We start from the raw sequence: 23,598 nt of genomic DNA, 5'->3' as shown, positions 1-23,598 counted from the left end.
GCCCCTGTGGATCTATAATTGAAGATTCAATCCTAAGGGGACATCGTGCAGACACCAAGATGGCAACCCCCACCCTCCGACGGCTATGAGTAGCCGAATAAGCGGTAGGTGCGAACTGCCGCAATTTCAGCTCTACAGGCCTCTGTAACTTCAGAAATAAGAACCCAAAAGTCCTCTTTTGTAGGAAAACGGCTAAAATAGCTCGCCCAGGGCTGTGGAGGTTCGGGTGGGGGGTCCATAACAGCAAGTGATGGAGGGCTTGGAGATCTGGCCCAGATGTCAGAAGGGAGAGGAGAGCTGCTGTCCCCTTGGTCCAGCAATGGTGGGGCTGGGGGCTGCTTATTTTGCCAGGGCTCATGCAGGGGGGTCCCAGGAAGGCTAGATGTAGGGTCCCCTGGGGTAATATCTCATCCCCTAAGAGGAGCCACAGTACCTTTACGTGATGCGGTAGGATATAGGTGGGAGGCAAAACGGAAGGAGGAGTTGCCATCAAAATGTCCGCTTTAAGGGATTTCAGTTCCAAAAGCAAGAGTTTCCTCTTGGCGTTGGAGTTGAGCCCCTTGACATTGAAGGTTATGCACCACATCATGTGAGTATGTGATGATACACAATGTATGCAGAGTACAGCTCACCGAGGGAGTCCGTATACGTCAGTGGGTTTGCACTTGTCGGTCAACGGATCAAAGGCAAAACTGAGGTACACGATCTCCACAGGCAAGGAAGTTCAGGCACCTACAACAGGAGAGAGAACACAGGAGGGGGGGGGGGGGGGGAGACAGGACGAGACAACACAAAGACAGACAAACAGATAGCAGTAAACAACTATTCCCAGGGATATAATCCCTGCTAGGGGCAAATAAGAAGCCCCTTTGGGGGTGTAAGTGTCGGAGACCAGCAAATTGAGGCTGGCCAAGGAGCCAACTACAATTATCGGAGAGAAAAGAAAACAAGTAACAACTAGGTGGGCCCTTCAGATAACCCGCACCGTGATGTTGCAACAAGAAAGCAATAACTGGCTTAACAGAGGTAATAAACGATTAATATGGGGGCCCATCAGGGGCCATCAATCCTGAGGGCGTAAAGGATTAAGGGCAAGTTCTGGACGACCAAGTCCCCCCATCCGTTGGCGGTCAAGCAGATGGACGATGCCCTGATGACTGAGGAGACCGCGGGGAAGAGGATGCACTTGGACCAGGCCTTCTTTTCCTGGTTACAGGAGACCAAATGTGTGGTGGCGGAAGCGCTGGAGACTCAAACTCCCAATCCGACATGTCGGGGTAGGAATTCCAAGTGATTCACAAAAAGGGTGAAGATCCGAGAAGGAACGGAGAGTCTCTGTTCTTCCTTGATGACGGACCGTCAGGACAAAGGGGAATCCCCAGCGGTAGGCGATCTGGCGGTCCCCGAGTAATGTGAGGAGAGGCTGAAGAGGACTCCTTTTCTGGAGCGTGAACCAGGATAGGTCAGGAAACAATTGAACTGGAGCGCCATCAAAGTCAAAGTTGCGTAGAGATCTCGCCTTAGCCATGATGGATTCTTTAAGGGTGAAGTCGTGGACACAACAAATTACGTCCCTAGGACGTGCAGCAGAGCCCATAGGCTTGAGTGCTCTATGAGCTCTGTCCAACTTGATCTTATGCGAGGGTGGTTGTCCCAGGATCATGTTAAAAATGGCTTCCAGTGTAGCAAAGAGATCCTTGTCTCCGGAAGTCCCCGTACCCGGATATTATTCCTGCGGCCTCGGTTATACAAGTCCTCTAAATGCCGCCCCATGCCCCTGAGCACTGCCGTTTGGGCAGAAATGGATTCATGAAGAGTGGATATATATTGCCTGGTGTCATCATGGGCATTTTACAGGGAGTCAACCCGGTCCACCACATGTTTAATATCAGTGCGAACTGCCGCAATTTCAGCTCTACAGGCCTCTGTAACTTCAGAAATAAGAACCAGAAAGTCCTCTTTTGTAGGGAAACGGCTAAAATAGCTCGCCCAGGGCTGTGGAGGTTCAGGCAGGGGTGGGGGGTCCATAACAGCAAGTGATGGAGGGCTTGGAGATCTGGCCCAGATGTCAGAAGGGAGAGGAGAGCTGCTGTCCCCTTGGTCCAGCAATGGTGGGGCTGGGGGCTGCTTATTTTGCCAGGGCTCATGCAGGGGGGTCCCAGGAAGGCTAGATGTAGGGTCCCCTGGGGTAATATCTCACCCCCTAAGAGGAGCCACAGTACCTTTACGTGATGCCGCCCCCTGAGAGGTAAGTCCAGGAGCCATCATGGCGGGATCCCTCCTTCCAGCAGCAGGCCGAAAATCCAGGGCAGCCGGTGAGAGCCCCAGCCCAGGGGATCCGTGCGTGGACACTGCCAGCGGCAATACGGTCCCTTGGAGAGTTCCAGCAGGGGTATGTAGCGCTGTATCCCTCTCCCCGCTCAGAGCGCGGGAATCAGGCGGAGGGAGGAATGGCAGGAGGTCCTCTGTGCCTTGGTGCTGCGCGGTGGAAGCACTGGACCCGGAGCGCGATACCAGCACTGTTCAAGGGTCCTGGCAGGTGAGGGGGATCAGGGAGGGAGAGGGGTCTTCTTGGGAGCCACTTTTTTCCCCATATGATCCGGAACAGAGGAGTCGCTGGCCAGTAAGCTGCGGTGCGGGCAGGAGCTGATCTTTCAGGCAGCCATCTCAGCCAGTGTCCGGAACATGCCCCCCGGCCCCAAATGTTTTAACTTGGCAACGCCCCTGCTGTGCAATCCTGTGACAGGAGCAGAGTTCAGAGCGGGAACACTCACTGCCACAAGCTACAAGTTTATCGCTTTGAACTCACTCGTCTGTGTCTGGCCTTACAGAATCCCTGTCCATTTTTGGCCTGGACTAGTAGGGACCACCTGTGAAAATAACAAAACAGTCCTTACAAATTTGGGTCTGACTACGTGTTTTTTCATTGTTTGGGAGTCCATGGGCGGTCCTAGTTAATGAGTGTATAAAAAATAATACAGCACATGCTGTCAATAACTTCAAAGGCCCCCACACTGGACTTCTAATTCCAGAATGAGCATATACAACAAATACAAGTGAAACCATACTTGGCAATTCCCACCGAACACCTATGAAGCATCTGGAGAAAAAAAATAGACCTCCCAGAAAAGTTGGCAAATTTTCCTGGAAAGCAAGCCACTATGAATTTTTAACTGTGTGTGGGACTGGGATGCTGCGTCATCAGGCTCCACCCCAATGCTCAAATGTGCATTGTGGGGCTGTGATTATTTATAAAGGGTGCGTGGTTTGTGTAATAGGGTTAAGTGCTTGCGCCTGTGCCTCTGCTTCGAATAGCAGCGCAAGTGCAGAGGCGGTGTGTCTGGTGCAGCTGCTGTGCATGCGCCACTACACTTCCGGGTCTTCCATTGCCGACAGAACAGTGCAATCAGAAAACCTGTGCAATAATCTGCCTCCCAACCCCACACTGGTCATCTGATCTGAGGTCTGTGGGAAGGGGGGGGGGGGGGGGGGCCACAGGCTTTTATTTTTATTTTTTTCACCATTCAGATACCACCTGGATGAGGGCTTGCTCACATCTGCGTGGGAGGCTCCATTCTAACCTTTGTTGCAGCTTCCGCTTTGTTTTTTCACCATACTCAAGGATGTGGCTAAGCGTTGATGTGCTGCAGATTTCAATATCCATATGGCAGGTCAATTTCAGCACGGAAAAAAAGAAAAGTGTACATGATATTTGTCTAATCTCCTACATTTTGAAACTCGGAGCAGAAAAACGTGTGTAATCCTAAACGTGCAGGTAGTCCAGACAGGCAGTCTGTAGATGTGCCAGATTCAGGGCGGACTGCAAATAAACCATACTGGGAAATTTCCTGGGGGCCTCCCGAGCTCTCCTTACGGGCACCAGCTGTGTACATAGCAATCTGATGCTCTCAGCATTAAAGGGAACCTGTCACCGGGATTTTGTGTATAGAGCTGAGGACATGGGTTGCTAGATGGCTGCTAGCACAATAAAAGCACACAGAGCTATGGGGACTAGATATTGCGGATGTGCTAGAGGCCATCTAGCAACCCATGTCCTCAGCTCTATACACAAAATCCCGGTGACAGGTTCCCTTTAATTAATACTAGGAGCATCAGGCACTTATATACCTGGCCAATGGCCGCAGGTGCCTCCCTGAATTCAGCTGTATCCTCATCCTCATGACGGTGACAAAGTTGAATACTGTGACAAAGGCAGCAGTATTTTGTGCTGCAATATGGTATTGCTGCCCCCCCCCCCCCCCCCCCTACTTGTGTTGCCATGTATTCTGTTTAGACCTGCCTACAACATGGGGCAACTTTTAGTTTTTTTCCAGTGCCACTTTAATTCCTCAGTCTGCCCCTGGACAGATTTATCACATAACCTAAGCCACTGTAATAATTGAGGCACATTTAAAGACTCCCGGTCTATATGTTTACCAGGGGAGGACTGGGAATCTAAAGTGGCCCTAGAAAAACCTAAAAGTGGCTCCATGTTGTTGGTGGGTCCAGATTGACAGAAGGTGGGACAACACAAGTAGACAGGGCCAGCAATATTGTAGAGCAGCACAATACACTGCCCCAGCAGAACCAAACACCACAGTGCAGCACAATACACTGCCCCAGCAGAACCAAACACCACAGTGCAGCACAATACACTGCCCCAGCAGAACCAAACACCACAGTGCAGCACAATACACTGCCCCAGCAGACCTAAATACCACAGTGCAGCACAATATACTGCCCCAGCAGACCTAAATACCACAGTGCAGCACAATATACTGCCCCAGTAGAACCAAATGCCACAGTAAGGCACTACATAATACAGAATATTGGCTTACTGAGATGCAGCAGTTATATTCCGGCTATGGGGACTGCTGAAGATATAGGCAGTCACTCCGAACGATGTGGATCCCCAAAATGGCTGACAATGACCTATTCCCAAACACCCATTTTTATCCCCCCTCAGCCGAGGGGTGGGCTGTGAGGGAACCTCCCTCCTTTCGGTCCGGCCTTCTGAGACGTCTGATATTATTCAGGTTTCTGCCCCACCTTCCCAGAAGACTGAGGTGGCAATATGAATCACGGCGATTCCTTGCTGTATGACACAAACTGAAAAGAATGGCGTGGTATTAAACAGGCAGGAAGTGCTCAAACCCACATGCAGTTGTGCATATATATATAGGGGAGCAAATCCTGCACTTGTGGCCCGTTGCTAATGACGATCCCCAGCAAAAATGCATACAGTGGAGGATGCCCGCAGCGAACCGACAGGTATGATCCCATAATCTGAGTCGCTTGGTCCCGGTCATACAGACACCAAATGTGATTGAGTTATGAATTCCAGAAGGCCAGATCCTGAATACAGAGAAATGCCTCCTGTCCAGAATGGCTCGCATAGACTCTGCCCGAAGCCCATGTCAGGCTGAACACAATTATTAGGGTTCTGAGGCTGTGGGTGCCATGAGGTCGGAGTTATGGCTTCTGATATTATTTCATTCATCTACTGAATGGGTTAGACTACCCACTGGTCTAGCAGCCAACATGTCTAGGGTGGCTGTGCATTTTAAGTATCCCCCCTCCCCCAAGTCTTCATTAGGATGCCCAAATGGTTTTCAATTAGCAGGCCTGTGCTAAATGGGGGCTTCCTCTGAGAATGTGGAGTGTCTCACCTGGTCTTCAGACGGGCTGGCATCTAGAGGCACTATTTGCATTAGCTTAATAGATCAATTAGCCACTGCTACACAATTAGCTATTGATAATGTAAGGCTGCGTTCACACGGGCGAGTATTCCGCGCGGGTGCAATGCGGTAGGTGAACGCATTGCACCCGCACTGAATCCTGACCCATTCATTTCTATGGGGCTGTTCAGATGAGCGGTGATTTTCACGCATCACTTGTGCGTTGCGTGAAAATCGCAGCATGCTCTATATTCTGCGTTTTTCACGCAACGCAGGCCCCATAGAAGTGAATGGGGTTGCGTGAAAATCGCAAGCATCCGCAAGCAAGTGCGGATGCGGTGCGATTTTCACGCATGGTTGCTAGGTGACAGTCTATTCACTATATTATTTTCCCTTATAACATGGTTATAAGGGAAAATAATAGCATTCTGAAAACAGAATGCTTAGTACAAGGTCAATTGAGGGTTAAAAATAATAAAGAAAATTAACTCACCTTCTCCTCTTGTTCGCGTAGTTCTCCCGGTCTTTAGTTCTTTAAAAGATAAACTATGGGCTAAAGGACCTTTGGTGACGTCATCACATGCTCCAATCACATGGTCCATCACCGCGGTGTACATACATTACTTATCTTGCACTGATCCCATAGCTGAAGTCACAATTCTGCAGGCTTCAGAGCTGAAATCTCTCAGCATACCCTGCTCACTGTCTGCACAGAACTTATGGAAAGTGCAGTCTCAACACGGGGGTAGGACAAACTTATGGAACACGAATATTTATTTCCAAATATTAAAATCACAACATATTACAAAACAGCAGTCAGAACAATGACATGATCGGAGGATTACTCTAAAAGGGCTCTTTCACACGACTGTATGGCTTTTACAGTGTTTTGCGGTCCGTTTTTCACAGATCCGTTGTTCAGTTTTTTGTTTGGGCTGGGCATAAAATTTTCAATAGATGGTTCCACAAAAACGGATACGGAAGACATACGGATGCATTTCCGTATGTGCTCTGTTTTTTTTTTTGCGGACTCATTGACTTGAATGGAGCCACGGAACGTGATTTGCAGGCAATAATAGTACATGTTCTATCTTTCAACCGAACAGAAATACGGAAACGGAATGCATACAGAGTACATTTCGTTTTTTTTTGCGGAACCATTTAAATGAATGGTTCCATATACGGACCGTATACGAAACGCAAAAAACGGCCTGTAAACGGGGGGAAAAAAACGGTTGTGTGAAAGAGGCCTAACTGCTATGAAAGGATGAAATGAAGATGAGAGTAACGACCTAGACCAAAATATAATTGCACCCATGTCAGACACATTAAGTTAGGGACTCAAATTTGTAGGTTGCAGCAAGGCCCAGTAGCTTAAAAAGGTAGAAAGAATCAGGTGTGTTAAAGGTGTCATCCACAGGAATGGTGGGGCCTTAGGGGGTGAAATGCTTGCTGATTTCCAAAACTTTGTCCGATGCACAACGAAGTCTTTTTGCAGAATTCGGATATGCTGCCATGGATGCCAGATGCATCTGGGTGGAATTCCACATTAATGAAAAAGTGCATATCATGAACTTCATGGGAGCGTGAAAGGTTTACCTTAAATAATGACATTAAAGATGGTATGTACAGAAAATGTAACAAGGGATGTGAGATCTCATTAGTCTGCAGGAAATTTGGAGCTGATCTCTTACCACTGGGACTAGGTGCTACATCCCATATTGTAATAAGTGCAAAGGTCATGAGGAACCTGAGATATCTACCATTATACAGATGGGGGCACATGAGCATCGCGTGTTCAGCAGACACCCTGGTGCCTTCCTTCCCAACCATTTTCACAATTATACTACACGAGGACGGACAATGGATTCTTGCTTTGATAGCTTATATAGAGAAGACAGCCATCATTAAGAACATCAGAAAGTATGAATATCGAGTCTGAAGCTGACCTTAAAGGGGTTGTCTATGGATACATTGGTGGCATATACCAAGGATATGTCATGGATATCTTCATGATGGAGTGATCCCTGGCCATCGCTAGAATGAACTGGCAGCAGTGCGAGGTGCCACTTCTCTGCCTATTCCAGTAGCCGTCCACGTGGATCCCAGCGCCAACCACAGTCGGACAGTGGTGATATATCCTGGTGATATGCCACCAATGTATCCCAAGACAACCCCTTTAATAATTAATGGCATTGCTCTTTTAATCCATTTGTCTCAACAAATTGCCCACAGCTATGCCAGGGTCCACCACACCTCTCCCACTCATTACCCAGGAAAAATGGCACTGTCAGCAGGTTAGGGCGGGCAACCTAGAAAAGAGTGGCATATGGTGTCGCTGTGGGTCATCTTATGCAGAACCTGACTACATATCAAGTAAATTCTGTGTCTGACACCTCAATAAATATATGCTATGTCACAATTACATTGTGTGCAAGCTGAATTTACACCTCATTATTCCTCATCCCCAAATGTGTGGATTATATACAGATAACATGGAGGATTTGTATATGAGAGCGCCAGCCCTGTGTCTCCTTCTGCTTCTCCGGGTGACGGATGCTGCCTGGTACTGTATGCCTATCCTATGTAGGTAATGCCATTATATTCTCCGTCCTGTCACTCTGGCTGGTCATTGTGGTCGCTTTCCTCTGAGGTCGCGCTCTCTGTAGACTGGGCTCTGACTTTCTTCTTTGTCCTGAGAGATTTCTTGGACGCTGACAAAGAAGAACATTGTCATGTCAGAATGGCTGTGGTTACATTGGGCTATGCAAGCTGCAGTATCAATTCTGTCCAACAGAGGGTGCTATAAAGAGACAAAACATTCATTCATACTTTTCGGATGCCTATGGACATGTGATAGTATCAGCGTGATCGACAGGGACTACACTAATCCTTCTATTCACTCGGTAAGTTTACTTGCCCAAATGTGTACATTATTCCAGTAGTGGAAGATAAACAGCTGTCAGACATGTATGACACCGCTTATCTCTATGCAATAATAGTAGAGATTGTGACCTGTCAGGAGACCTCAGGAAACCATTGACATAACCAATAGACATAAAATTGTAGATTGATCCCGCCTCAAAAAAGTCATATCTTTGGCCTGCCTAAGGGGACTTTCACACTTGCGTTTTTCTTTTCCGGCATTGAGTTCCGTCACAGGGGTTCTATACCGGAAAAGAACTGATCAGTTTTATCCCCATGCATTCTGAATGGAGAGCAATCCGTTCAGGATGCATCAGGATGTCTTCAGTTCAGTCTTTTTGACTTTTCAGGATGGAGATAATACCGCAGCATGCTGCGGTTTTATCTCCGTCCAAAATTCCGGATCAGTTTGTCCGTATGACAAACGGACAGACGGATCCGTTTTTGCAATGCATTTGTGATCCGTATCCGTCTACAAATGCTGTCCGTTTGCATGCAGATTGCCTGATCCGGCAGGCAGTTCTGGTGACGGACCTGCTTGCCGGATCACTCTGCCACAAACTCTTCTTGTATGCTTATAGCTGTCAGAGTCCCTGATAAATATCTAAACGAATTACCGTGAGGCAGGCTCTTCTTCCATCTGGCTTTCTCTGGGCTCCTCTCGTTGGGGTAACTGTTTCTCAGCCTATTTGCTGGGGTTGGTTCTGATCTTTCCATTTCTCCCTGTAAAACAGAGATGAATGATATCCTCCTGTGTTCATGCAGCACATACCACATACATAGATATACATACACTGCACACTATACACAGTATACATAAACACAATACATCTATACCAGGGGCGGATTACCCATCTTGGGCGCCTTCCCTCCATTTTCCCCGACCATCTCCCCTTTCGCATTCTGCTCCATATTTATTTTCTTCTGGTAAATATTAAAGAAAACTATACCACACATACACTACTAACAGTTAGGGATATTCAGCTTGTGGGTGAACCTAAAATGCACTCTAACCTTTACAGGTGAACTTAATGTGACTTTCTCTAAACTTTTGAATGCACATGTCCAACTGTTCAACATTTCAGTACTTTTTGCACAACTTGCTGTTCTCTAACAAGCAAAATTCACAACAGGTGTTTGATCCATGAATCCCCAATAAATTTCCTGGTTCAATTAGAATTGGTATTTAAACAGTCCTCCTCCTCATCATCATGCTGTTCACATTTTGACATCATGATACCAAGACGACACCTAACAATTGATCAACAGTATCTTGCCATTGCAAGGCTTCAAGCAGGATGTTCTCAGACCGAAGAGGCCACTGAGCTTAGGGCTCTTTCACACTTGCGTTGTCCGGATCCGTCGTGTACTCCATTTGCCGGAAGTGCCCGCCGGATTCGTAACACCGCAAGTGAACTGAAAGCATTTGAAGACTGATCCGTCTTCAAAATGCGTTCAGTGTTACTATGGCAGCCAGGACGCTATTAAAGTCCTGGTTGCCATAGTAGTAGTGGGGAGCGGGGGAGCAGTATACTTACCGTCCGTGCGGCTCCCGGGGCGCTCCAGAATGACGTCAGAGCGCCCCATGCGCATGGATGACGTGATCCATGCGATCACGTCATCCATGCGCGTGGGGCGCCCTGACGTCACTCTGAAGCGCCCCGGGAGCCGCACGGACGGTAAGTATACTGCTCCCCCGCTCCCCACTACACTTTACCATGGCAAACAGGACTTTAGCGTCCTGGCAGCCATGGTAACCATTCAGAAAAAGCTAAACGTTGGATCCGGTAATGTGCCGAAACGACGTTTAGCTTAAGGCCGGATCCGGATTAATGCCTTTCAATGGGCATTAATTCCGGATCCGGCCTTGCGGCAAATGTTCAGGATTTTTGGCCGGAGCAAAAAGCGCAGCATGCTGCGGTATTTTCTCCGGCCAAAAAACGTTCCGGTCCTGAACTGAAGACATCCTGATGCATCCTGAACGGAATTCTCTCCATTCAGAATGCATTGGGATAATCCTGATCAGGATTTTTCCGGCATAGAGCCCCTGTGATGGAACTCTATGCCGGAACAGAACAACGCAAGTGTGAAAGAGCCTTACGAGAGTCACAGAGTGTCATCAGCAGGTTGCAACAGAGACAGAGAGAGACTGGAAGAGTCACAGAAAGGCATAGAAGTGGACGTCCTCTGGTGATGCAGGTGACTGCACTGTGTATGGGGCATGGACCTGGCGCTTTGTATAGTGATGCATGTGGATGCACTGTGTATTGGGAATGGACTGGGAGCTTTGTACAGTGATGCATGTGACTGCACTGTGTATGGGGCATGGACTTGGCTCTTTGTATGGTGATGCATGTGACTGCACTGTGTATGGGGCATGAACCTGGCGCTTTGTATGGTGATGCATGTGGATGCACTGTGTATGGGGCATGAACCTGGCGCTTTGTATGGTGATGCATGTGGATGCACTGTGTATTGGGCATGGACTGGGAGCTTTGTACAGTGATGCATGTGGCTTTACTGAATATGGGGCATAGACCGGGAGATTTGTATGGTGATGGAAATGACTGCACTGTGTATGGGGCATGGATCGGGAGCTTTGTATGGTGATGCATGTGGCTGCACTGTGTATGGGGCATGGACCTGGCGCTTTGTATGGTGATGCATGTGGATGCGCTGTGTATGGGGCATGGATCGGGAGCTTTGTATGGTGATGCATGTGTCTGCACTGTGTATGGGGCATAGACCGGGAGCTTTGTATGGTGATGCATGTGTCTGCACTGTGTATGGGGCATGGATCGGGAGCTTTGTATGGTGATGCATGTGTCTGCACTGTGTATGGGGCATGGATCGGGAGCTTTGTACGGTGATGCATGTGTCTGCACTGTGTATGGGGCATGGATCGGGAGCTTTTTAGGGTGATGCATGTGGCTGCACTGTGTATGGGGCATGGATCGGGAGCTTTGTATGGTGATGCATGTGTCTGCACTGTGTATGGGGCATGGATCGGGAGCTTTGTATGGTGATGCATGTGGATGCACTGTGTATGGGGCATGGATCGGGAGCTTTGTAGGGTGATGCAGTGTGTATGGGGCATGGATCGGGAGCTTTGTATGGTGATGCATGTGTCTGCACTGTGTATGGGGCATGGATCGGGAGCTTTGTATGGTGATGCATGTGTCTGCACTGTGTATGGGGCATGGATCGGGAGCTTTGTATGGTGATGCATGTGTCTGCACTGTGTATGGGGCATGGATCGGGAGCTTTGTATGGTGATGCATGTGGCTGCACTGTGTATGAGGCATGGATCGGGAGCTTTGTATGGTGATGCATGTGGCTGCACTGTGTATGAGGCATGGATCGGGAGCTTTGTATGGTGATGCATGTGGCTGCACTGTGTATGGGGCATGGATCGGGAGCTTTGTATGGTGATGCATGTGTCTGCACTGTGTATGGGGCATGGATCGGGAGCTTTGTATGGTGATGCATGTGGCTGCACTGTGTATGAGGCATGGATCGGGAGCTTTGTATGGTGATGCATGTGTCTGCACTGTGTATGGGGCATGGATCGGGAGCTTTGTATGGTGATGCATGTGGCTGCACTGTGTATGGGGCATGGATCGGGAGCTTTGTATGGTGATGCATGTGGCTGCACTGTGTATGGGGCATGGACCTGGCGCTTTGTATGGTGATGCATGTGGATGCGCTGTGTATGGGGCATGGATCGGGAGCTTTGTATGGTGATGCATGTGTCTGCACTGTGTATGGGGCATAGACCGGGAGCTTTGTATGGTGATGCATGTGTCTGCACTGTGTATGGGGCATGGATCGGGAGCTTTGTATGGTGATGCATGTGTCTGCACTGTGTATGGGGCATGGATCGGGAGCTTTGTACGGTGATGCATGTGTCTGCACTGTGTATGGGGCATGGATCGGGAGCTTTGTAGGGTGATGCATGTGGCTGCACTGTGTATGGGGCATGGATCGGGAGCTTTGTATGGTGATGCATGTGTCTGCACTGTGTATGGGGCATGGATCGGGAGCTTTGTATGGTGATGCATGTGGATGCACTGTGTATGGGGCATGGATCGGGAGCTTTGTAGGGTGATGCAGTGTGTATGGGGCATGGATCGGGAGCTTTGTATGGTGATGCATGTGTCTGCACTTTGTATGGGGCATGGATCGGGAGCTTTGTATGGTGATGCATGTGTCTGCACTGTGTATGGGGCATGGACCGGGAGCTTTGTAGGGTGATGCATGTGGCTGCACTGTGTATGAGGCATGGATCGGGAGCTTTGTAGGGTGATGCATGTGGCTGCACTGTGTATGGGGCATGGATCGGGAGCTTTGTATGGTGATGCATGTGTCTGCACTGTGTATGAGGCATGGATCGGGAGCTTTGTATGGTGATGCATGTGTCTGCACTGTGTATGAGGCATGGATCGGGAGCTTTGTAGGGTGATGCATGTGTCTGCACTGTGTATGGGGCATGGATCGGGAGCCTTGTAGGGTGATGCATGTGGCTGCACTGTGTATCGGGCATGGATCGGGAGCTTTGTATGATGTGTAAACAAAGAGGAATAGGGTAGCACTGAGTTCAGGAGGCAACTGCTCAGCTTCTGTCTGGGTGGATTCTTGACAAACCTTACCAAATGCTACCGTAGCACACGAAGTAGTAGGAAATAACACTCCACCAAAATTCAGTAATACAGAAGCTTTATTTACCCATGGCACACAACAGCAATGTTTCAACTTCACAATGGAGTCATTTTCAAACTCCTAAATGACTCCATTGTGGGCGAATAAAGCCTATTCTTGTTACAGTATTTTGGTGGAGTACCATTCCCTGTTATTTTGCACTATTGTATGATGTGTATGTGGCTGCATGGTATATGGGAGCAAGTGACAATGGTCATGCGTGTGGGTGCATTGTATATGGGATACATGTGGCAGGCACCTTCTATGGTCATGCATGTGGGTGCATTGTATATGGGATACACGTGGCAGGCACCTTCTATGGTCATGGATATGGGTGCATTGTATATGGGATACGTGTGGCAGACATCTCCTATGGTCATGCATATGGGGGCATTGTATATGGAATTTGTGGCAGGCACTTTCTATGGTCATGGATATGGGTGACAGGCACTTTATAGGGTGTGTCTATTCATGGTGTATCTGTATGAAGGTTACACACACATCACATATACCACATTATATGTCTTGGTTCCAGACCTCGCTGTCTGATGTGTCTGATTCTTCATCCAAGCCTTGTTGTGGGGATTGCACATCTCCGATTTGTTCTTCATCCTCATCTGATGACACAGAACAGGAAGGTCATACAGTTGACTTTACAGGCAGAACGAGACTCCAGCAGTGACTACGTAACCATTGGATGTTCTGATAATATTACATTATTTGTCATATGGGAAGTAAAAGGATATCTATAGAAAACATGAGCTGTCACATGTGACATCCTCAAGGTGCCCATATACTTTCTAATAGGTGTTTGCTAGATAGCATTTCCCCCCGACTTCTCCCCACATGCATGCTCAGCTGGGGCCAAGTGTGCATGTCTTTTCAGAGAGGAGTGAACCCTTGTCTCCCCTGAGAAGAAAAGGATCGAGCAGTAAAATTCAGCATGCACGATCCTTCTTTCCCCAACATTATCTTCAGGGGTAGTGGTCCAGCCCCACCAGAATTAGTGGGTTCTGACAACTTAGTTTTTTCTTATAGTATGTGTATGAAGGTCTTTTCGTTCAAGAGGGGTGACTTCATTCCAGCATTGATTGCTTGGTTGGTTTTCAGTGGCGGCTAGTGCATCCCTCTCCTGTTCACTCACCTGAGTTCCGGTGTCTTTTGCGTCCCTTCGTTAATTTCTTTGCAATAGACAATTCCTTGTCTGCTTGTGAAACCACATTGAAGTCCTGAAAAGAGATTCAAAGGAGGCCATAAAAAACAAATTCAGTTTTTTTCAGGGGGGGGGGGGGGGGGGGGGGTTGCCTTTCTTGTTCATGGCAGTTTCTGGTATTGTAGTTTCACCAGAAAACTGCTTCTTTAAAAAATGTTCTCTGGTGTTGGAATTTTAGACATTTTCATGTGATATGGATCCAGGGATCTGTGTCATTACCATTAGGGGGCTAGGCAGATTATAGGCTCCTAAGGTGTTAGAGCCTGATGGTGCCATCTGTGACATGGAGGGGGATGAGAAATGTGACATGGAGGGGGATGAGAAATGTGACATGGAGGGGGCTGAGAAATGTGACATGGAGGGGGCTGAGAAATGTGACATGGAGGGGGCTGAGAAATGTGACATGGAGGGGGTTGAGAAATGTGACATGGAGGGGGGAGAAATGTGACATGGAGGGGGGAGAAATGTGACATGGAGGGGGGAGAAATGTGACATAGGGGGGTGATGTGACATGGAGTGGGAGAAATGTGGCATGGAGGGGGAGAAATGTGACATGGGGGGAATGAGAAATGTGACATGGAGGGGGTGAAATGTGACATAGGGGGGTGATGTGACATGGAGGGGGAGAAATGTGACATAGGGGGGTGATGTGACATGGAGGGGGAGAAATGTGACATTTCTCGCCCTCCATGACACATTTCTCCCCCTCCATGTCACATCACCCCCTGCTTTTTACATCACCCCCTTTGTGTCACATTTCAACCCCCTCCATGTCACATTTCAACCCCCTCTATGGCTCATTTCTCCCCCTCTATGGCACATTTCCCCCCTCTATTAATGTTGTGCAAAAATAAACATTATGCTCCTCACCTGGGCCTGTTCCGTCTGCAGCAGCTCCCATTCTCCTCTGTGTGGTCCTGGTATCTTCTCTCTGTGCTCGCGACAAGTTGTTGAGGACCTATCCCACTCAGCCAATCAGTGGCCGCAGCTGTGTCAGTGATTGGCTCAGCGGGAAATCACTGCCCTGACACGTGACACAGCTGCGGCCACTGATTGGCAGAGTGGGAAAGGTCCTCAAACAACTTGTCAGGACTCGAGAGCCCAGAGAGAACATATGAGGACCACCACACAGAGGAGAACAGCCGCAGGAGGCCGGCGGCATGCAAGTGATTAATGAAAAAAATAAAAAAGTTAAATTTTTCCGCTTCCCCTTCTCAGCGCCCTAAGGCGGCCGCTTGGTCTGCCTTATTATAGCACCGGGCCTGCCTGCAGCCAGCAGACAATGCCTGGAATCGGCCAGACAAAAACTGCTGCAACCGGTAGTGGTAGGATCTCTGCAGGACCCCATTATAGTCAATGGGGTTCGGCAGGAAGGCGGTAGTATCCTGCCCTGCTGGATTCGGAGAACTTCAGCAGGCTGTTCTCTGCCGGAAAGCTTTGCTGTAGGTATTAAACTAACCTAACAAATATGTAATACCTATGGCCATCTTGGGATCAATAGCTGGGGAAACAGATCTGGTTATGATGAAAGGCTGTACAAATAACATTTATCAGTGCTAGTCAAGAGACACCAGTCAGGAACAATCTGCACCTTGTGACGGAAGGGTTTAGGCACTAATTGGGCTGTACAATACAGATAAAGGAAGACAATAATGCTACTGATACAATGCTGACTGAACAGTCCATCCTCGTAATAGGATGTTTGCTTGCCACCCTAGTTTTAACATATTCCAGACTGAGAAATAGCGCCTCTCTTAGCCATAGGCTGTGTTTGGTATTGTATTCACTTGAATAGGGCTGAAATGCAATACCAGAGACAACCAAAGAAGAATGGTGCCATTTCTGGTGTAAAAGAGGACCTATTTTTCTAATCTCTCTGACTCTCTCTGTCTCCTATCCCATCAGCATTTCCCAAGCCTTGAATGGCCAGTTATGGAAATGACACACCCAAATCACAGAGCGAAAACCGCCTGGTATGGTGCTGTCCGTTATAGCATCAAATTTATACCCAAAAACTAAGAATCAGGACAGCAATTATATAGCACAAAGTAATACATTTTATTAAACATATAGTTTTTAAAACATTTGTTGAGATCACATATATATCAGCAGCTTTAAATCACACAGGAATAATATCCACAGATCTGTCACTATTAATAAATGTGAATTATTAAATGTGATCCCTTGAGAAAGCGACCGCGAAACACGTGTCGGGATCCAGGACTGTCTTGGTCTGTATACCTTACTGCATTTCCTCCCTTATGTATTTACTTAGGGCTCATTCAGACGGCCGTATGCTGTCCGCAAAAATACTGAATGCTATCCGTTTTTTTGCGGATCCGCAAAAAAAATGAAACATGTCCTATACTTGTCCGTGAAAATCAGGACATGGCCCCATTGAAGTCTATGGGTCCGCAAAAATACTGAATGCTATCCGTTTTTTTGCAGATCCGCTTTTTTGCGGATCCGCAAAAAAACGGATAGCATTCAGTATTTTTGCGGACAGCATACGGCCGTCTGAATGAGCCCTTATTCTGAGGCACTATGCACTTTATTTATTGATCTAGGGCTGGGGCTTATTGACACCCACAGCTTGGGGGAGTAATTGTAATTCACATTTATTAATAGTGACAGATCTGTGGATATTATTCCTTTGTGATTTAAAGCTGCTGATATATATGTGATCTCAACAAATGTTTTAAAAACTATATGTTTAATAAAATGTATTACTTTGTGCTATATAATTGCTGTCCTGATTCTTAGTTTTTGGGTATAAATCAGTTATGGAAATGGATTGATTTCAGTGGTGCCTTGACTATGTGACCTTCACTCCATTGTAATCAATAGGTGGACATAATGGACATGTGAAAACTTACTATAACTTTATCTTTTGCATCTTCTTCTGCATCTTTCATGTGTCCCCCTTTAGCTGCCAATGTGGTATCTTCCAGTCCAGTTCCATATATGTGGTCAGAGCATGATGCCTTGATGGGAGGGGAGGTATTATATTTGGATGTTGGGCTTGGCATTTGACCTTCAGAACTATGCCTTTGTTCTTTCTTAAAATCGTTTTGATAGGTGTGGTGATTTCTTCTGATGTCAGAGAGGTCAAGTGGTTTATCTGGATTCTCCTCTTGTTTCTCAGATATTGACTTGGCCTCTGCACACTTGGATTCTTGTTCTTCCCAGTCTTGCGCCCCCTCTTGGCAATTTATGTGCTTGTTGTTCCTCCAGTGTGCACTTAAAACTTGCATCAGGGACATTTCCTTGTCTTCTTGGCTTTCTCTTTGCGGACATTTTGGGAAATCTCCTCTCGAATTTGGTATCCTAAGTCCTTGGCCGTGCTTGGTTAATAGGTAATGAAGTTTCTCTCTATGGATTGCCTGGTTTATTCTGTTCTTCAGTCCCTGCTCTCTGACATATAACATGGCTCCTTGTATCTCTGCCATTGCCACCTTTTCTTCCAAATTATCTTCAGGTTGTCTCCTTTCTAGAGGAGTCTCTCGATGTTTGTCCAATAACCTATGAGCTGCCCCCTCGTTCTGCAACACAGTACCACATTGTGCCAGATGCTTTTGGACATAGTGTTGTTTCAAAAGGGTAAATTGTTCTTCTGAGAGGACATGTTTTAAGGGTTCAAGCGGGAAAGGGGGACCACATGCTTCCATAGGGAGCTCCTTGGAATGCCTGTGAATGAGAAAAACAAGATACAGTCATCATGAACGAATGATCCTATAAGGAATCTCAATGTATGGGAGCAATCATTAAGTGCTATAGACTGGTAGTCTCCAACCGCTGTGAAATCTCAGCATATTGGGTATTATAGTTTTACAACAGCTGGAGATCACTACTACAGTATATGTATTTAAATGGGGTTCTCTGAGATTTCTATATTGATGGCCTATCATTAGGATAGGTCACCAATATCAGATCAGTAGGGATCTGGTTAATACACCCCGCCAATCAGCTGTTCTGAGGTATCTCCGGTGCCCAAAATAGGAGACTGTGAAACACCCCTGCAGTAACCAGTTGTTTAGTTTCACAGCCTATTTTTGGTGCAGAGCGACTGTGAAACAGATGATCATTGGAGGTGCTGGGAGTTAGACCCTCACCGATCTGTTATTTATGACCTATCCTAAGGACAGGCCATCAATATAAAAAGCCCAGAGAACCACTTTAAGAAATCCATGATATTTAGGCTCATACTTGCACTGTAAAATTTGTTGCACAGTCTTACCTAGTATATGGCTTATACCCCGACTCAGCACCTATATACTTACTGCCGACAAATAGTTTCACAGGCAAGGGTGTGGACCTACTGTGCAAACTAACCAGTTTGGCTTTGGTCTATCCCTAAGGGAGTTGTCCTGTAAACTCCCTGGTTTTCACCCGTTAACCCCTATACAGGGATGTGGACTTCGCTGCAGGTATAAGTTTTTCATAAAAGCCAACAATTTGGTGGTTGGAAAAAGAGGAATGGGTAAGAGGTTTACTTATCTTCCATTTATTGACATTGAGAGAATACATGCTCAGCTACCTCTCCATTGTGTGCAAGGCTCATCCTTGTTATGGCAGTGGGCATGGACTCACTGTACCCACTAACTGGTTTGACTTTGGGTTAAAAGGGAGCTGTCTTGATTGTTCCCTGGTTTTCACCGTTTAACCCCTATACAGGGATATGGACTTAACTGCAGGGAACCAACCAGGCTGCTACCTCCTGGAATATTCCCGGTGTAGTTGACAGCTGAACCACAGTGGTCAGAGACACTGTTGCAAGGCTAAAAAGGGACAGGCAGTATTCATAGTCAAAAACAGGCCAAGGTCAGGGCAGGCATGTATACATGAAAAAGGTCAGAGTTGTCGGCAGGCAGCTGAGGATCAGAATCGGTAAACAGGCAAATGTTCGATACACAGGCAGACAATCTGAATAATACACCTTCACTGCATAAACTAGTAAGCCAGGAACCTAAAGCTCAGGCACCCTTCCACTAGTAAAGCAGCCTTATATACTCAGGGGCAGCAATCCACAAAGAAATGCAGGCCTTACTTGGGAGGAAGGTGAGCGGAATCGGAGCGCTGGCTGGACAGAGAGGTCAGCTGGGTGAGTAGCTCAGCACCTATGCCTGCAAGGAGAAGGCGGGCCAGCGGCGGGCACAAGACACCAGCGTAACAGTAGTCATGCAATGTCACCCCATAATTTACACCTGCCAGCATATAAGAAGCAGGTAACTTACATTTCATGGTTTGGGCTGCACTTATGGATGGGTGGTGGTGGTGGTGGCACATTGGGTCCATTTTTGGCTTCTGGTCTCAGTACAGCAATGGTTCCATGAAGTTGGTTTGATATTCTTTGCTGTTTGTGGGTGCTTAGGAACAGTTTCTGCACCCCAGACATATTCTGGAAAATAACATACAGCGAAATTAGACCCTGGTCCAGACATGTTGAATAATAAGCAGTAAGGCAACCAGGGAGCAGTGTTTGCATAGCCTATCACTACTGAAGGGGGTGTTACTGACCCGGATGCCTGGGCACCCTGACATATTGATAGAAGTGTTACTTGGGAACTGAATGACTGTATTATATGACACTATTTTAGTATATTAGTAACATAGAAACATAGAATGTGTCGGCAGATAAGAACCATTTGGCCCATCTAGTCTGCCCAATATATCTGAATACTATGAATAGCCCCTGGCCCTATCTTATATGAAGGATGGCCTTATGCCTATCACATGCATGCCTAAACTCCTAGTAGAAGTATCAATAGAAAGTACTGTATTATTATCTGCATTATTATGTTCATTTTCTATCAGTATTCACTGTATGGCATGCTGTTCATAAATCAGTCATTCAAAATAAACAGTTCTGAAACTTTTGGCCATATATTAAAGAATATAATTATTGCTTATTAGTGATCACACGTATCATACCATGTCAGACTGGCGAGCTTCGTAATCCAATCCCTTCAACTGCTTCACTGATGGTGACAGTCTTAGGACGGCTGCACAAGCTTCTGACATAAGAATGTAGAATCAAAGCGTTATAACATCATCAAATCTTTATTCTAGTCGACACATTTGTCCTGTTTAATGTGAATAACATAGTAGTTGGTGTATTCCACTGACAATCTAATGTCCATGGTGGTAAATCTATTGCAGCAAGCAGACAGACTGTAGATCGACATTGGACTAGTTCAGTTTCAGGGTAGATCCACATGGCACAGAAACGCTGCAGAGTTGCCACTGTGGATTAGCATGGGGCAATTTCACAGAATTGTATACCAGCCAAGTAGATTCAATTTAAAGATATCTCTTTCAGACACGGTATAAATTGACCTGCGGTATAGGTTCTAAACCAGCCATGTAATGCATCGAGAGGACTCCTCCTGGAGTCCTCTCTTTTATGTGCACACGCTCAGGAGTCCTCTCAATACATTAAACAGCTTGTTTTCGGATGCACAGTGGGGGAAGGGGGGTGAGTATAGAGATACAAAAGACTGATCTGAACTGAGTAAGGCTACTTTGCTGGATCCGGCAGGGTTCAGTAAAAACGCTTCCGTTACTGATAATACAACCGTCAGCATCCATTATGAACGGATCTGGTTGTATTATCTTTAACATAGCCAAGACGGATCCGTCATGAACTCCATTGATAGTCAATGGGGGACGGATCCGTTTTCTATTGTGTCAGATAGTGTCAGAGTTAAACGGATCCATCCTCATTGACTTGCATTGTGGGTCATGACGGAGCCGTTTTGCTGCGGTTTGCTCTCCAGTATGAGAACGCAACCGAACGGAACGGAATGCATTTTGGAGCATTCCATTCTGTTCAGTTACGTTTTGTCCCCATTGACAATGGGAACAAAACGGAAGCGTTTTTTTCCCCCCGGTATTGAGACCCTATGATGGATCTCAATACCAGAAAATAGAAACGGCAGTGTGAAAGTAGCCTAATAGAGTAATTTTTCTGTTGCGTTCTGATACGTCAGAAGAACCGATAAATAAAGAAAAAAATTCTGTAAAAAGAACGGATCCTGCTTATAAGTTATGCATTTGGCATCCATTTGAGCCATTTCCGTCTCAGATCCGTTTTTGTTTGCATTAAGTACTTTTCTTTCCTGTCTAAAAAAATGGATCTCAGACGGAAATGCCTCAAACGGATGCTAAATGTGCATAACTGATGTACAGGAAAGTTTTTTTTTGTTTTTGTTTTTTTCAGTTTGTTTTTACAGGATCAGCTTTTTTTTTTCTTTAGATTTCTTTTCTTCTGATGGATCAGAAGAACGAAAAAATAACAGTAATGTGAACTGTCCCTTACAGCGGTGCTATTCATGCAGTACTCTAGTTGGGCTGGTCCATGGTGACAGGTTCTCTTTAAAGCCACATTGGGTTGAGTTATTCCCCGCAGATGCTGAAAGCCTAGGCAAAATCAACATTTAACAGATTTATTGCAGATCCACTGAAAAATCTGCATGGGATGTTCTATCGGTGGGTGTGTGGAGTGTAGGGCCTCCGCCAATCAGATATTGATGGCTTATCCTGAGGATAGACCATCTATATAAAATGAATGGACAACCCCTGTAATTGTACAGAAATACCAACCTGTGAGCCTCACTTGGTCATGTCACTGAGTAATCGGGTGCGTCTTTAGTATATAGGTATTACCTGATTGTGGTCTGGACCTTCTCTATTAGCAGCTGTCACTCAGTAGGACTTGGTGTGACCATAAACTACATAGTCACCCACTGACTTCATGTAATAAAGGACCAACGGGCAAAGCTAATACATTGGGTTATGGAGTTACTTCAATCCCTCTGTCATGCTTCTCCTCCTCAGGATCTACCCTTGACCTGACAGTGTATTTATTTTGCCGGAAGTGTTCCTTTAAAGTGGCCTTGTGTACTCTGTGACCTGAAAAGACTTTGAATAGTGATTATTATTATTATTATATCACTTCCAGTTAATGGAAATTTGTTTAGACTGGCATTAGAAATTGTGGTAACATATGGTCTGATAGGTTACATACATGTATGGCATGTATACTGGTGTGTATCTATCTTGTGTATTTTATCAGTGCTGTATGGGGTAGGTAATATAGGACTCACCTTCAGGAACTTGACGTTCAGGGATGGTTTCTGGTGTCTCCCTGTCTTTGTTTGTCTTTTCGGTGCCGTTTTTCTGATTTGCCGTGGAGAGACCGGGCTGTTGTGCCTCAGAGGTGACATTATTTTCAGGGGTCTGACTCCTGGATCTGCTCCTCTCACTAATGACACCAGAATAAAAATAAAAAAACTATGTTTCATCTTTTAATGTTATATAATATAGCATTTTTATCATGTATAAAATGATATTGTATAATTTATATTATATGACATTGCAAAAAGTGGATCATGTTGCCCCAATTCCTGTGCAACACTTTGTAGCCCGAGGTGTGACTCTCTATGGGTTGGATTGTTCACAAAGGTTACAAAGTGGCCTACAACTTGTTCTCCCCAAAAGGAAACAGTGAAGTTTTAGTATTTTCAAAATGTTACCATGACTTGTGGGCGATGCCACCTATCAGATATTTAGGCTGTGTGGATCCCATATTGGAATACAGTGGAATACCCCTTATACAACACAAAGTTTGGTACTATTTACTTGCAGCTCAAAATATAAGGGGTTCCTGGGAATGAACTGAATATGAAATAATACATGTACCTTATTATTAGTGAAAATGTCTGTGTTTCTGAAAGCAAAGGGATTACAGACGACAAACGATGGCCCATTACAGACTGGTGGAACCTGTTGAGCGTAACCTGTACACACCCTTTCTTCTTATTATTATATGTTAGCATATGGATGGATTCCAAGTAAAGTCTGCTGAACTGTGTCCTGGTGCACCACGACTGAGCAGTATACCACCATCACACAGACCCAGGGAGTGGTCTGGCCATAGACCCTACAGGGCAATTTCCCAGGGTGGGCCGATGTCCAGAGGGCCACCTGAGTCCTCCTCATGGCCTCTGGCTGGATACATAATGGTCTGATGCTCTCATCATTAATGAATGTAGGAGCATTAGGTACTTACGTACCTAACCAATG

The 23,598-nt window shown here is 46.4% G+C and overlaps 1 protein-coding gene across 5 annotated transcripts in view; it reads right to left on the bottom strand.

Annotated features, from left to right (window-relative positions):
* Window positions 1-7,178: 7,178 nt before the first annotated feature.
* RBBP8NL (RBBP8 N-terminal like) overlaps window positions 7,179-23,598 on the bottom strand; it is a 43,569-nt gene continuing 27,149 nt past the window's right edge. For 4 of the 5 annotated variants that reach the window (XM_040434967.1, XM_040434966.1, XM_040434970.1 and 1 more), the window contains exons 7-14: window positions 22,620-22,777; window positions 20,446-20,528; window positions 19,749-19,912; window positions 17,391-18,201; window positions 14,446-14,530; window positions 13,839-13,918; window positions 9,221-9,326; window positions 7,179-8,392 (exon numbers count right to left, since the gene is read on the bottom strand). In XM_040434967.1, coding sequence (XP_040290901.1) covers window positions 8,295-8,392; window positions 9,221-9,326; window positions 13,839-13,918; window positions 14,446-14,530; window positions 17,391-18,201; window positions 19,749-19,912; window positions 20,446-20,528; window positions 22,620-22,777 — 1,585 coding nt within the window. In that variant the 3' untranslated portion in view covers window positions 7,179-8,294. The remainder of the gene's footprint in view (window positions 8,393-9,220; window positions 9,327-13,838; window positions 13,919-14,445; window positions 14,531-17,390; window positions 18,202-19,748; window positions 19,913-20,445; window positions 20,529-22,619; window positions 22,778-23,598) is intronic. The other variant, XM_040434971.1, reaches the window with a different exon arrangement.

Source organism: Bufo bufo, chromosome 6, assembly GCF_905171765.1.
Source record: "Bufo bufo chromosome 6, aBufBuf1.1, whole genome shotgun sequence".
Lineage (NCBI taxonomy): Eukaryota > Metazoa > Chordata > Amphibia > Anura > Bufonidae > Bufo > Bufo bufo.
This window is presented reverse-complemented; position numbering and strand designations above follow the sequence as displayed.